This window comes from Leuciscus leuciscus (assembly GCF_965113295.1).
Source record: "Leuciscus leuciscus genome assembly, chromosome: 11".
NCBI classification, from domain to species: domain Eukaryota; kingdom Metazoa; phylum Chordata; class Actinopteri; order Cypriniformes; family Leuciscidae; genus Leuciscus; species Leuciscus leuciscus.
In genome coordinates, this window is record NC_138735.1 from 27,089,719 (window position 1) to 27,105,873 (window position 16,155).

At 35.3% G+C, this 16,155-nt stretch overlaps 1 protein-coding gene across 1 annotated transcript in view; it reads right to left on the bottom strand.

Moving 5' to 3' along the window:
• LOC309508743 (epidermal growth factor receptor-like) overlaps window positions 1-15,702 on the bottom strand; it is a 28,902-nt gene extending 13,200 nt beyond the window's left edge. Inside the window, exons 1-9 of the mRNA XM_082183206.1 lie at window positions 15,389-15,702; window positions 3,984-4,135; window positions 2,845-3,046; window positions 2,507-2,632; window positions 1,859-1,927; window positions 1,653-1,771; window positions 1,017-1,158; window positions 245-361; window positions 15-141 (exon numbers count right to left, since the gene is read on the bottom strand). Coding sequence (XP_082039332.1) covers window positions 15-141; window positions 245-361; window positions 1,017-1,158; window positions 1,653-1,771; window positions 1,859-1,927; window positions 2,507-2,632; window positions 2,845-3,046; window positions 3,984-4,135; window positions 15,389-15,500 — 1,166 coding nt within the window. The 5' untranslated portion in view covers window positions 15,501-15,702. The remainder of the gene's footprint in view (window positions 1-14; window positions 142-244; window positions 362-1,016; window positions 1,159-1,652; window positions 1,772-1,858; window positions 1,928-2,506; window positions 2,633-2,844; window positions 3,047-3,983; window positions 4,136-15,388) is intronic.
• Between the last annotated feature and the right edge of the window lie 453 nt (window positions 15,703-16,155).

Below are 16,155 nucleotides of genomic sequence, written 5' to 3' on the forward strand. Positions count from 1 at the left end.
CCATAAAATCTCACCCTTGAAAAGTCGTCTTCATTATTGTAATGTGCCCATTTATTTTGGTGCAGTTGATAAATGAATCAATGTTGGTCGCGTTGACTGCGATGGTGTTTACAAGCGCCCCCGTTCCGAGACCATTGCAGACTAAACCAAAACGCACAGGGTCAACTCGTTTCACATTTCATGTAAATACTGTATTTCAGAAATGACAAGAAAATGACTATTATTTATCAATGATGTTGCTGACCTTTTGGGCACAAGCCGTCACATTGTTTGCACTTCCTTATTCCGTTCTGCTCCACTTCATGCATGTTACTGCTGCAGGTTCGAACGCAGGCGTCGTGATCAGTCACCACAAAGTTGTCTGGAGCAGAGAGAGGAGTTTGCAGTCATGTTTTAGTTAAATATCAATACTGCTCCTACTTAAAACAAACTAAATAAAACGGACACAAATTAGACAATTGGCATATAGTAAGAGCTGTAAAATGAACATGGATAGTATAGCTTAGTCTAGATCATTATTGTCTTGAACACATGGGATGGAAATGTTTTATGCGATTTTTCCAATTTTTCACAGAAGTTAAATTCGCAACTTTGAATGAATACATGGTGTTGACATCTCTTCTAAAATTACTGAGGAGACACGTGAGATTGCTGTGGTCTTTTATTGATTATATACATATATTTATTAATAGCTACACAATTCATTTTAGGTCTACAGCTTTTTTTCTAAAGTGTTTTCCTTAAATAAACCTTGACTTCAGAGAACTTACAGTACTTCTTTGTTTACATAGTGCATAACCTCTGGGTGTGTCTTTGCTTATATTTGCAAACATAACTGATTAAAGACTAGTGTTATTTTTTGCCTCTGGATAATGCTGATGGTTGGTATACACAATAGCAATGAGCCAGTATACCTCCATGACTTTTGGGGCTCTTATATTTACAAACTAAAGGTTTTAATGGAAAGAATGATCTCCTCTTGTTAAAGTGATCTTAATGATCTCAGGTGTACTTACAGGGGCACTTCTTCACACAGGTGGCACCAAAGTTGTACTTCCCGTTGGGATTGTGAACAAGTTGGTGATTGTTGGGGTCATACAGCATTAGACGTGGACACGCATCCTTGCACGTCCCGTCATCCTGGAAGTCTCTGCAGGCCTGCAGAAGAAGAGACCGTACACAGTTACATACACAGAATATGTTCCGAAATATGACAAGGTATTGAATAACTGTAAATAGATTTTTAAAATAAAATGAATATGTTTATTGCACAATTGGTGATTAGAATTGATGATTAGAATTTGGCAGAAATAAGTGTGAATTCCTAAAATATTAAGAATAATACAAATAAAATAAATATTTCAACTGTTAAATAAGTCAATATAATAATAATAACAAAATACATAATACAATTATATCATACAACAAAAGTTTTTTATATATTTTAAATCATTTTAAACATTAAAATAAAGTATAAAACATCTTTTCTTTGTAGGTTTACCCAATCAGCAGGTATAAGATTGGTAAATATGCACCCAGTGTGTTTATTTGTCACGTATCTTGTGTTAAACTTACCAATAAACATATTCATGCTTCATTTAAAATGTTAGACCTTTATTTCTTATGATAGTAAGAGATGTTTGACCACTCACCAGGCAGTCTGTGGCCCGGGGTCCAGTGCAGCCCGCAGCGCAGTGTTCACTGCAGCAGTCGGAGGGTTTGGGACCCCTGCACCTCCGCGAGCACTGCTCAGCACAGTTCAGCCGAGTCACTGACAAAGAAGACCAAAGAACCTTAGTAAGGACATTGTTCACACACACATTTGCCTTTGGAGAATTACATATACAATTGAATTTACAGGTCTGGCAGTTCTCTGGTCCTGGAGCCCAACACGATCCATTAAAGCACGCCGAGTCACATCGTATGCCTGAGGTAATGAAGAAAGTGTTTTATTGAAGGTAAGAATTTTATTTTGTGTTACATTTAATAAACATTTAAAATTAACGAGTCTTTTATGCTCACCAAGGCTGCATTTATTTGATCAAAAATACAGTAAATTATTCTGAAGTATTACAAATTAAAATAACTATTTTCTATTGTAATATTTTTTAAATGTAATTTATTCCTGGGATCAAAGCTGAATTTTCAGCTTCATTACTCTAGTCTTCAGTGTCACATGATCTTTCAGAAATCATTCTAATATGATGATTTGCTGCTCATGAAACATTTCTTATTATTATCAATGTTGAAAATAGTTGTGCTGCTCAATATATTTGTGGAAATTGTGATAGTCTTTCAGGATTCTTTGATGAATAGAAATATCCCCCCCAAAAAAACAGCATTTATTTGAAATATACATCTTTTGTAACATTACAAATGTCTTAACTGATTTATTAAATGCATCCTTGCTAAATAAAAGTATTAATTTTCAAACAACTTTTGAATATATATATATATATATATATATATATATATAGTTTCTGTTTTTAAAACTTTAAATACTTACACTGAGGGTTAGTCTCTCGCGATACATTGACATCACTGTTGTCCTGCACAATGTCCAACCACTGTATGGTATCCACATTGCAAAGCAAATGATTGTGAGATATTTTAACCCCACCTTTAAGAATTTCTGCCAGATAAAGAGAAAAATACGGTTCTCTGTAAATAGAAAATGTAACTTCACACACAGCTCTAGGGCAGAAACAGCAACGAGCCTATGTGTTGAATGCTGTTTACAACACAATATGGTGCTTATCGATGCGTAAATGTGCTTTTCATTTGTACTGTAAGTCGATACGGATAAAAGCATCTGCTAAAATAGTAAATAAAATGTGCTTCTACCTGTGAGGCTGCTCATGCGCAGCTCTCTGAGGCCGATGCTGGTGTTCTCTAAAGACTCATTCCTGTGGAAGTTTGCCAGCACAGCAAGGGCATACTTGCCATCAAAGAGAGAATGTCCTCGAATGAGGCGTAGGTTTCCCAATGGTATCACATCCACGTAGTTTATTCCTATTAGAACATAGCCACCAACTTCTTCAATACTCTGTGGGCATGAAACAGATTGTAACAGATATTGTATGAAACAGATTGAAACAGATATTATAGTCAGACCCCCTAAATCCCATTTAAAAGGTCTCAGATTTGTTACAGACTGTAAGGAAACCTATAATGCCCTTTTTCAAAGCCTTGATTTGGTTTTGGGGTCTATTAGAATGGGGTTTCAAGCTTGATTTTTCTAAAAACATTATTTTTCCACATATTTTACTTTATTGCAGCACCTCATAGAGACCGGAAATAAACAGGGCTGCGTTTCCCAAAAGCATCGTAAGCCTAAGTCGATCGTAGAGAGCATTGGTGAAAATTGTTCTTCGATCAACTTAGGTTTACAATGCTTTTGGGAAACGCAGCCCTATTTATTTCCGGTCTCTATGAAGCCCCTCCTTCCAAAAAGCAAAGTTTGCTCTGATTGGTTGGCTGGACCAGTGTGTTGTGATTGGCCAACCGATTCAAGTGTGTTTTGGTAATGTCACACCTCTTACCATAACCGTGAGTTTCAACACACTACTACCTAACCCAACCAGGCCTCATCCCTTTATTTTTCATATCCCTTTTGCAGGAATTATTTAAATGAGGAATATTGTGACGTGTTCATTCCCGGAAGATAACTCAAGAATACAATTGAGGTGAGATCAGTGATCATACTAATAGTGATAGGCTTAAAATTAAGAAATGTACATTGTGCAATAAAGAAGTACTCCAAATAAAGTTTAATTATAATATTTATATCAGTAAGTTGGCATTTGTTTGGTTTTTAACTAGAGGACTCTTTTAATCAATAATTAGATCTTATTTAACATAAAAAAGCAGCCTTGTTATTTTAACCAATTAGCAGTCTATAACCAATTAGTAGTCAATGGTCTATTCTCATAATTGTGTATTTAGGTTGCTATTTTATTATACCGGCACGTGATGTCACTCACCATGAGAAAAGAGAGGTCTTGGTACTCCTGAATGTTGGTTATCTCCAGGTTCTCCAGCACTATTGTGCAGTTACTATACATCCGCACCATGGCCCTGTAGTGGTCGTCTGGCTGTGCCAGCTGAGTCAGCTTATTATTGGATCCCTGACATACTGGAGAATAAAGCAGAGGTGAAATCAATCAATACTCAGGTAGTGAAGGTGATATGACAGAAAATACACAAAATTAGCAAAAAAATGTAATCCTTGAATTTCAATTCAATTGTATTTGTATAGGGCTTTTCACAATGCATATCGTTTCAAAACAGCTTTACAGAAAATGCATGTGTCTAAATTACAAGAGTGATCTGCTATCATATGTGACTGTGTCCAAGTAATGTATTTCAGAAATGTACAGTACATATACAAATCACACAGTTTACACCATGTATTCATTTTTTAGGCAGAAACAGTGCGCTCATTGAAATGATTACAAGTTGTGGACATAATGATAACAGTATAGAAAAGTTTGCATTGCTGCATGTTGATTCAGATATGATCCTTCATATATCCACTTTCATCCATTGCTATGTTAATCTTGGTTATTGAATGCTGTTTATTGCATGTGTCTGTGACTCAATCATTTCCGATAAGGTGTAATATTTCAGGAAATATTGAAAATTCACAGGCCACTAAAATAGAGGTTGGTGTGATAAATGCTAAAATGATTCCTTTCCCATTTGTACCATGTTTTTGAATTAGCTGAAATAGATGTTATAAACAGCAATTGTTTTACTACTATTTGTGAAACATACTAAATCAAAACATTATGGTTTTCTTATTTTTCTCATGTTAAATTAATAAAAAATGTCGTCTTTGTCTAGATTCCGGCTCTGCTTGTTCTCTCCAACCAACTTCATGAGGCTGTTTAAATGCCACTGGAGTTTACAGGTACAGTATATGCTGCACGTTTGATGACACTTTTCATCTACTATCTGGTCCAAGTCATTCATTATAAATGCTTTAATTAGAATTTTAGTTTAAGTATACATAGGCACAATTTATATTTGTCCAGAAAACTAAATTCAAGCATTTGAGCAGAAGCCTTCAAAAAGAGAAACATAAATTAATACAAGTGTGTCCAAACTTTGGACTGGTAGTGGAGTATAGCAATCTCTTTGGAAGGAAGAATCATATCAGTCATCAGCCGATATTATAGAATTAAAAAACAAAACTTATTAATATCAATAACTGACTGATATTTTTTATTTATATTTAATATTTTCAGGCCTTCTCACTTTTAAGTCTCTCCAGCGCTAGAAAGCTTTCTTAATATTACCGTGGGTCCACCATAACCAGTGATATTCCTCTGACCTGTTCTCTTTTGTAATGTCTCTCGGCCATCTCTCTTTTTACAGTCTTCAAATCTCCCACCTCTTACTCACTCTCTCTCTCCTCCCCCATCATGAGTGGACACACCCCTACTGCTGATTGGCTACGAGTGTGTTTTGATGCTCGGTCAGATCCATATTTACAGCTTTTTTCTTTTCTTTTTTTTAGAAATCGCTGATCTTTTAAAGTGAGCGTAGGTTTCACAGAACCGAGATATGCTGTTGTTGTAATGTTAGCTGAAGTAAAGGACAGTTTTGAGTGTCATTGTTTGTCTGGAGCTGTGTGTGCTGCTGGCGACTAACAACCAACTCTGGCTTGTGTACCGTATGTAAAAAAAATTGTTCTTCCTTGTCGTTCGTTCGTCATCTTCGCTTTTTTCCAACGAAGCATTATTTTGCTTTGCTTCAGCTATGATAAAGAAACATCCACCCTTGCATTGCGTGTTCGTGCTTTTTGGGGGCGGAGCAATGAAGGGTGGGGTGTGTTTGCTTGGGTTCATTTCAAACATTCAACATGATTCTCAGAAATCGCTTACTGTTAATCTCAAAATGAATATCCATGTTTTCCATCATTCAACAAGATGATATGAATGTTTAAAATGCAAATGAACGAAAAGCATTAGTTAATGTGTCAATATTTGTAGAATCGCTTTGGGTCATGACACATTACCCACTTACCCAAATAACTAATCACTTGCAACACCATGAACCTCTAACTGTAATATCAGACTATTCCATGTGTCAAAATATATTTTTTTTGTGTTCCACAGAAAGATAGTCATACAAGTTTGAACAGACATGAGGGTGATTCTTCATTTGTTGGTGAACTATACCTTTAAGACACGGCCTAAAGCTTTTCTACTTTAGAGCCCTTGTCATTGTTCACAGTAACATGAGCTCATCTCATGCACTGAACACACTAAACCTAGACATTTCAGTGATCACTTTTAAACTATTTCCACCGGGTTTCATAAACATAAAAGTTCATATTACCCTATTTGCATATTTTACATTGTGTGATCTTCTATTTATGAAAATATAGTACTTTCCAAAACTCATTGTGCATCATAGTAGAAAACAAGTGTTTGTTTTGTCTCTGCTGTCTTTCTCATGTCATACAGGTGTTGAATTCCTGCAGTCATCGTTAGGTGTCTCATCTCTAGAGGAAGAGCAAACTCAATGGGCGGGAACTCCGTGATCAAGAATGTGGTTCTCAAAGGGTGAGACTCAAATATTGCACACAAGTGTTGCTCAACATAAGATCCGGTTGAATTCGTGCCTGCCAAATGCAAGAGACATGGATTGTATTCCCAGTCAGTGCCGGTAACAACCCAATTATCATCTATATTCCCTCAGGGATTGATCAAGTTTCTAAAGTGAGGCCAGGGGACTAATAAAAAGGAAATGCTCAGATTTTGGCAGATTTGTTTTAGACACTGGCTCTGTTCCCAAACTAGCGTGCATCCTACCTATATAGCACTTGACGTCATCTGAGGCATGCTTCTAACAGGAAGGCTGTTCCAAAAAGTAACCGCATAATTATGTTGTGTTCTGATAATGCATTCACGTCATGACACAATTACGTGTTTCCGTTCACTTCTTTGTCGTTCCGCGAATAACAAGTTGGAATTTGATAAAAACTCTGATTTGACCGTCATGATGTCATGTATAAAGAACCATAATGGCAGAAGCCGCTACTCATATTTTTAAAGCAAAATGTAAATTGTATTATACTCCGTGTTACCTGGTGCACATTTTTGCAAGAGCATATTATTTTACAATGTTTATTTGTACAACTTATTAAATATATATAAAAAAATGCATTAGCACGTGCAGAAATTAACATTCAAAAGTTTGGGGTCTGTACGATTTTTTTTATGTTTTTGCTCTTCTGCTCACCAAGGCTGCATTTATTTGATCAAAAACAGTAATATTGCAAACTATTATTAAAATGTAAAAAAAAAAAAAAAATCTATATTAAATACATTTTAAAATGTAATTTATTTCTGTGATTGCAAATTAGAATTTTCATCATTACTCTAGTTGTCAGTGTCACATGATCCTTCAAAAATCATTATAATATGCCGATTTAGTACTTAAGAAAAAACGGCATTTATTTGATTGATTTATTTACTTGAAAAAAACCCAGCATTTATTTTAAATAGAAATCTTTTGTAACAATGTAAAAGTCTTTACAGTCACGTTTGATCAATTAAGGCATCGATGCTGAGTAAAAGTATAAATTTCTTCTCTTTTTTTTATTATTAAAAATGTACAGACCCCAAACCTCTGACCATGTCTATATATTTTAGTTAGTTTGATAACATGAAAATGTGAAACTCTATTGGAATCAATAGTAAGTCCAGTCTCACATGCTCAAGGAGTGTTATTCTTGAGTTGCCGCCAATAGTGTGTTCCAGTTTAATCATCCACGAGGGTGTTTCAATGTGGTCTTTGAAGACATCTGCCTATGTAGACAGTAGACAGACAGGCAGCTCACTGGGGTTTGGAACAGAGCTAGTGTGTAGTAAAAAGTCACTTTGAAATGGGGTTGAATATTTGACTACAGGTTCATTCTGTCTTAAAACTGAGATTGTTGAAAGCTTGTTCACAAAATAACAATGAAGCTGTACAAATAATATTATAATGAAAGTGCAAACATGGTGTTTTTGTTTTTATTCTTCCTTATTCTTCCTTACATGACGGTGCATATGAAGGGTATTTCCACTTTTGCAAAATTAGCATTTTTGACATCAGTCAACACTTTGACAACATAGTCTGTGGACATAGTCCAACATAGTCCTACCTGTTTTGTGGGATGTGAGATGTTCAGGACCAACAAACATTTTCAACTGCATAAATTACTTTCTGAAAATCCAGCTTGCCAAAATTCATCAGTGTTTTGGTATTAGTTAGTTGTCAAAAAACAAAGAAAGCATCTTGCCCTAGCATCCAGATATCTGCTCTAAGGTAGATTTCAACTAAAGATTAAGGTCAGGCATGAAGTAGATTTAGGTTTTAGCCCTTAACGATCCCACGATCCCTTCACAAGCCCCTAAAATGTGAGATTGTTAACAGATTGCAAAACGTGCAGCTGTTTTCTACGGGCGGCTGTTTAGCAGCGGTGCCTCAGGCTTGAGCCCGAACCAAGGGATGTGACTGAACAGGTTGCTCCTTGAAAAAAATGTTTAAGAAGGAACATCTTAACTCCCTCATTACGTCACATCAAACCATCAGGAACAACATTCTGATGATTATAAACTCAAGTTTCAAGTTTGGTTTATTTATATAGCACCATTGAAACTGCAGCAGGTGACCAATGTGCTTTACAACGCAGGTGTTTTATCTTTTACAACTGATGCAAAGCATGCACAAGAGTTATCAAGACTACATCAGTGCAAAGCAAGACAATACTTGAGAAGTCCAGTAATGCAAAGTAATTAATCAACCTGTCATATCCTGACGGAAACAAAACCGTCTTTCATATTTTAGCCACAAAATATACACTAGTAGTGTTAAAAAGTTTGGGTTCAGTACGATTTTTTTTTAAAGAAACTCATACTTTAAATATGCATGGATGCATAAAAGTTACAGTCAGCACATTTATAAAGTTAAAAGATTTCTATTTCAAATGAATGCTGTTCTTTTGTACTTTCTATTCATTAAAGACTTCTCACGCATGGCTTATCTACTTAAGTACAGGGATGCACAGGGTAGAAATAATGATGATAGATTAATTATGAGATAACGTGGGATCATCTCAAGGCTGTCAACGCATATAATTTATTTTTACAAGGCCAATCAGTTGTTCCCATGCTTTCCCATCCTTAATTTATTACCTACGGCTTTCTTTGCTCTATTCTTCTTTTTCTTATGCCTCATTTTCTCACTGTTTATAATTGTATATGCTTTGGGTGACAGGACTTTGGATGACTACACCATGTAACTAGTTTTATGGTAAAACATTGAGATGATGTATTTCCTTTGTTACCTTTTGAAACCACGGTTATTAAATAGATGCTGCTACTGTTTCACAAAAGTCAAATCTGATTCTTCCGATATATAGCACACTTAAATCACGTTGAAAGTATTAACTTGATTTTTTTAAAAAACATTTAATGTCTTTATATTCTCTTCTTCTTTTCCCCCTCAGGGTACAATGCATAATGCAATCATTTCTTGGGCAGAATCTACCATATTTTTGTGTCAGTGAGTGGCAGTCACACAGCTTATATTTAGTTATTTTGTTTAGAGTTTGGGCTACAACCTAAATGCACTGTAACCTTGTTTTCTGACAGATGTCAGTGTATCTGGATGTCCTTTCGATGACTTCGTTTGATTGTGGGCAGACAACTGGATCAACTGTTTGTAGAGTAAGTTTGCACTGTTGCAAAAAGTATCGATCCATATGAGCACAAAAAGTCAACAGCATTTGTCATGACGCATCCTGTTTTCCATCTGAAAGTCTTTCCAGGAATACACCTAAAGGGAAATCTGATTTCTGTGTTGGTACATGTGCTCTGCTTTTATTGGAAATATTCAAATATTTAGCCTGGAAACCCAAATTTTCACATATCTTGAATTTTATATATAAAATATGTTTATAAACCTCATAATGGGTAATTGAATGTTTTTCAATGGGTTGATCTGAAGTTAGCGACGACAAAATTTATTTTGAATCTTCAAAAAAATCTTCAGAAAAACATATTTTCCCCAAGTTGAGGCTACAGTGTTTCACGCTTGTGTTTTACCGATTTTAAGACACAAGATCTGATGCAATGACATAATCATAATAGTGGTATTTACAGTACAAAATTAATGTTGAAATATTCTTGAAAAGCAATATAAATGGTTATCAATTTGAGAGTAGCAGTTTCACATGATTGTGCTTCTTACATCTTCTGCTTTTCTTTACCGTGCAATAGTGCGTGACCGTTCACTGTTGTCACCCTAAATGAGAGACATGTGGATAAAATACCTTCTAACTGAATTGTAGTAAATACAATTTACAGAGTGAAACAAAGACGTCTCACTCCATGGCTGTGTGCTTTTTATACAAACAACCGTCTGTCTAAATCAAATAAGTAACATATTGTCTATTTGTGACCTATCCATCAAAATTCAACCATTGGATGAATTCAGCTCTTTGTCTATGGGGTTATTTGCTGACTGCATGAGTAAAAACATGGCATGACCACTGCATTTGGTAAACAACATGAGACCGGCATTTTAGTATATAAAAATATTTTGATGAAGACGACACAAATTAATGAAATGTAAGTAAACACTTTATTTAGATAGTCCACTTTAGACATTCTACTAACTATAAGTAACTTTGCAACTACGTGTAACTAGCTGTCATTAGAGTAGTAGACTGCCTGCTTAATATCTACTAACACTTTATTTTGATGCTTCCCGAAAGATATTCTACAGGTAACTTTGTAACTTCTGGTACTTTTACAAGACAACGATGTACTAAAAATGGAAACGTGTTTCCTTTGTGTTTTTTAAATTACATTTTTTGCATACATACGACAACGTTGTCAAAACGATCCCCGTTCACACCTATCCGCAAAACTAGTAAAAATGCTGTATTATACAGTAGTTGGTGACGTCACTTTGTAAAGGAACACTACGTGCCTATAGACTGAACACGTAATTCGCATGCGCATGATGTCACCGGTTTCACAAATTCGCGTTTTTCTAGTTTACACTCAGATGATAACGGTATTGGTTTCAAAAACTTGCAAAACTCGCTTTCAAAAGTTAGCATTTTCAGGCCCCCAAAACGCCTTTGTTGTGTAAATGAACGGCCAGTTTCTATTTTCCACCAGGCAAAAAAATGCTAATTTGAATGCTCAGAAAAGTAACAACACACCTCTCCTCAACAAGTCTCATGATTTAAGCTTGATCTTCAGCTGCTGTTTTCAGAATAAACACGCTTGCGTAAATCCTCAAGGCAATGGCCTTGGTTAATCGTGGTCTGTAAATTATACAATCTCATAATCCGACTGTTCTAGCAGTTTGACGATGGACTTGCCTTATAAATAACACAAATCTTTAAAACAGGAACAAACATTAATGGCCAGTAGTCACTACCATTCAATAGTTTGGGGTTTGGTTTTGAAAGAAGTCTCTTCTGCTCACCAAGGCTGCATTTATTTGATCAAAAATACAGTAAAAACAGTAATATTGTGAAATGTTATTACAATTTAAAACAACTGTTTTCTCTTCTGATATACGTCATTTATTCTTGTGATGGAAAAGCTGAATTTTCAGCATCATCCCGTTTTAAATGTCACACGATCCTTCAGAAATCATTCTAATATGCTAATTTGCTGCTCAGTATTTTTGTGGAAACTGTGATACATTTTTTTCAGGATTATTCGATTAATAGAAATTTCAAAAGAACAGCATTTATTGAAAATAAAACAATGTAAAAGTCTTAAGTGTGACTTTTAATGCATCCTTGCTGAATAAAAGTATTATTTTCTTAAAAATAATAATAATAATGTGTTCATATATAAAAATGAATATCTAAAATAATTTCCCTGCTTTTCTGAACAGTGTTCATTCATTCTTTTTAAAAACAAATAACGTAGGCCAGAGATAACCTCTACCTAAGACACACATTATTAAATATACTGGCATCTCACGGACTATAATTGATTTTGCCCAGATATTTTAAACGAGAATCAATGAAACATTTCATACCACTTAGCAGATCAATGAAATATGAAGTTTAAATGGATGACAAAAACTATTTTGACATTTTGAACAATAATAGATTGCAGTTATGTGTTCATTTCCATTGATTACTTTACTTTCCATTCAATTTACCCTTGTAGCTGGTGGTCAGAGAGTGTGATTCTAGTTCTAGTCTTTAGTAAATAACAGCGGTCATAGTGACCCTGGATATTAACGAGTTTGCTAAGAGTTTCAAGACGATTAGATTTAGATCAAATAGTGATGTCTAGACCAAATTACAGCACAGAACACTGGGTAGAATATGAGCACACAAATATCTTTAGTGATTAGCGCATAGGTGTGGACTAAGAAAGGGATGTGTATTTAGATACCGTGTATTTATACCAGCTCACACTGTATGTGTCAGATGCATAATGACTGGATATTGCTGAATCTATCTAGGCTAATTGTTGTTTTGTTTCCATTCCTTTAAAACAAACTACATGAGAATATTAAAGGGATAGTATGAAAATACTGTCATCATTTACTCACCCTCAAGTTGCTCCAAACCTGTATGAATTTCTTTCTTCTGCTGAACACCAAAGAAGATATTTTGAAGTATATGGTTAACCAAACATTTGATGGACCCAAATGACTTCCATAGTATGTAAATAACACTCTCAAGTCAATTGGGTCCATCAACTGTTTGTTTTCCGACATTCTTCAAAACACCATCTTTCATGTTCAGCAGAAGAAAGAAATTCATACAGGTTTGGAACAACTTGAGGGTGAGTAAATGATGACAGTATTTTCATTTTTTGTTGAACTAACCCTTTAAGTACAAAAATATGAATCACAATTGAGATGAATCATGGTTATTTTCTGCGATTACATTTTCCTTAAAGGAAACTTCCTTTTGTTTTACAATGGAACCAGTTTTATGTTATTCATCACATGTTCAAATATGCATCTTACAGGTATTTGTTCTCGAACAAAGTTATGAGATATCTAGTGTCGAGTATGTTTCTGGCCTAATGGTCTGCATAAAACATTGCCAAATAAATGTTGTGACATAATTTGTCAAACTCTGGGCCTGACTCTGCATGCCACAGATTGTGAATGATGAAATCCTCCATGCACAAATGCAAGATCAGATAGTGAAAGAGTAACCCTATCACAAAATCTAGCTTTGTTGCATGTACATTTAAAAGGAAGTCTTATTAATCTTAAGAGAGTTATCCACACCTACGCAAACCCACATTCATGATTCATATGAATGGATGCTGTTCCATTCCTGTTAACGCTTCAAATACATGTATCTACATTCCAATAAGCAATAACCCTTCTAACCTATTTTTCTCGTTTTTTTTTCTGCCATAGGCTGTGGGAATGAAACAAAGTATGAGATGCCGCTGAGACGGCACTGACTGACAGGTTTTGCTGACACATGCAAGGTCCATCGCCAGAAGGCTTTCCACACCTAAATTGACAGGTCATTAAAGGTGAAGTGTGTAATTTAACCAAAAAGACTTGTAAGAAATAATGACTGTTTTCTCAAACACTGCCATTGGTCACAAAACAGATAGTCCCGCCTCAAACTCACACCATTGGTGGAGCCAATGTTGCTGAGGGCTGATCGGGATGTTTAAACAAATAGTGCAATGTTTTAATAGAGTGACAGTGTTTGCATTTCTCAGAAGAAAGTCTTTGCTGGGACAGGAGAAACTTTTTTTTAAAAGGGATAGTCAATCAAAAGGTGTGAATATTCATTATCTTTCAAAAGTTTTTTTGAAAGCAGGACTGTCACATTCATTTGATATTTGTCATTATAAAATGTGCATCAACACTTTCTGTGTGAATCTGTCAGAAAGGCTGATTTAATTGCAATACTGCTAAAGCCACAATAATGTATTGGCTTTAAAGCATCTTCATTATGTGACTTTTCTAAGCTAATATTGTGAATAAGACGACCAATTAATAGTTATATCTTGTGATTAATTCAACACTTTAATTGATTGATTTTTCCTAGAAAACAGCACTCTTGTCTTTAGGCCATGAATGATATGGGACAAAAGTAAAATGAGTGAAGTTAGTATCTATCTGTAATATTGAAATGCAAGAAAAAATTGATTAACAGGAAGTAGAAAAATAAAAACAATAGATTCATGAACAGTGCTTTTCCTCAGACAGTAGATCCAATGTTGATCCAATGATCCAATGTTGTAAACCTACATTCAGTTATTCAGTTTACCCTGCTGTCTTCAAACTGTTAATAGAAACGCAGATGAAATCTGCGTATCAAACTGTACAGTCTGTCATTGGATTCTCTGCAGAAGGTATGATCAGAATTTCCTGACAACACGCAACCATTCTTTTGTGTATGAAAGGTGTGCTGCTTATCATATAACAGTTTGACATAAGTGTATATCCATTTTTTTTATATATAAATAAAGCCAATTTTAGAGCCAGATCTGTCCATTTTATACTTATAAACACAGAATCAAAACCAGTTTTTGCCTAGTCTGCTCTGGGACAGTGTTGGTAGCCCCCATCTGCTGTTAATTTCTCAACTGGCAAGAAACCTCAAACAGCATGTTAAACACAGTCTGTTCGGGTAGAGACTGGACCACAAACAGAGGGCCCAGACCCCACTCAGTGGGGCAGCTGTCTAGCGATACCATCTGCTGGTGCTGAACTCTTGGCCCTCATCCTGTGGTCACCCGTCTCAAAAGTTCATCAAGTATTTTTAAATATATTTCAGATGTAATTACCTTCATTACACTTTTAGCAACATGAAAGACTCCTTGTCATGGGGTCACTTGTTGGGGTTAAAGACAATCCTTCCGTTTGTGTTGTACAGATGATTAATAATGTCACCTCAGCTCTCTGATCTTATAACTAATGCTTTTCAGATCATTAGATTTTAAGCATATTTTATACATATTCATATTCATATTTGTACATGAACTATTGATCTATGAAACGTCATATAACTGTAATTATTATATATTGCATAATGTCTGTCTATCTATCTCATCTCACTAATCTCATCTAATGCTTTTCAGATCATTAGATTTTTATCATATTTTATACATATTCATATTTGTACATGAACTATTGATCTATGAAAAAATATAATTGTTATATTATTATATTATACATTCTATCTATCTATCTATGTTTGTTTACACTAAAAGTCAAAAGTGTGGACACACTTGACTAAAATGATGTAATATATATCTTATTTTCTTCTCATATGTTTTAAAAGACGTTATGTTTGTGTAGATAAGGAAAAATAAATAAATCTCAGACGTTTGTTAGTGGCAGTTAAAGTTAAAACTTCACTCACCTTTCCTCTCAGAAACGGAGCACCACACCGCACTTATCAGCACAAGACAGACGATTCCCAATTCACGGAACAGAGACGGCTTCGTAAACCTCATGTTCAGCAGTGGATTCATTCTAAAGCATTGTTTTTGTGTAGATATTCCCACGAACAGACAATATGTAGCTCGTAAAATAGATAGTTTCCCAGCGGCAGGTCCTGTTCAGTGTTCAGCTCTTCAACGTGTCTGAGCGCTTCAGTACAGCTGTGACGTGACGCAGGCAGCTCACCTTCACTGCACGCGAGACGCGACGCGACTGAACCACTGTGTGTGTGCGTGTGTGTGTGTGTGTGTGTTAACAAATGTCCCCACAAGGAGTAATACCAGGACATTTTGACTTTTTTGATTTTTGGTCCTCATGAGGGGAAAAGCTTAATACATTATACTAAATTAAGTTTTGAAAATGTAAAGATGCAGAACGTTTTTTTTGTGATGGGTAGGTTTAGGGGTAGGGTTAGTGTAAGGGGATAGAATATACGTTTTGCGCAGTATAGAAATCATTGTCAATGGAAATTCCCCTTAAAACCAGGAAACCAGTAGGCCTATGTGTGTTTATGTGTGTGTGTTACAGATTGTGTAATTTGTGTTATGTCGTTTGACTGCATGTAGGCTACTTTACTAATTCTAATGTCAGAAAGGATTTTAGGTAGGCTTTTTTTTCAAAATGTCAAAATTATATTTTGTTTCGGAAAATGCTCCAATTTGTGTGTGTGTGTGTGTGTGTGTGTGT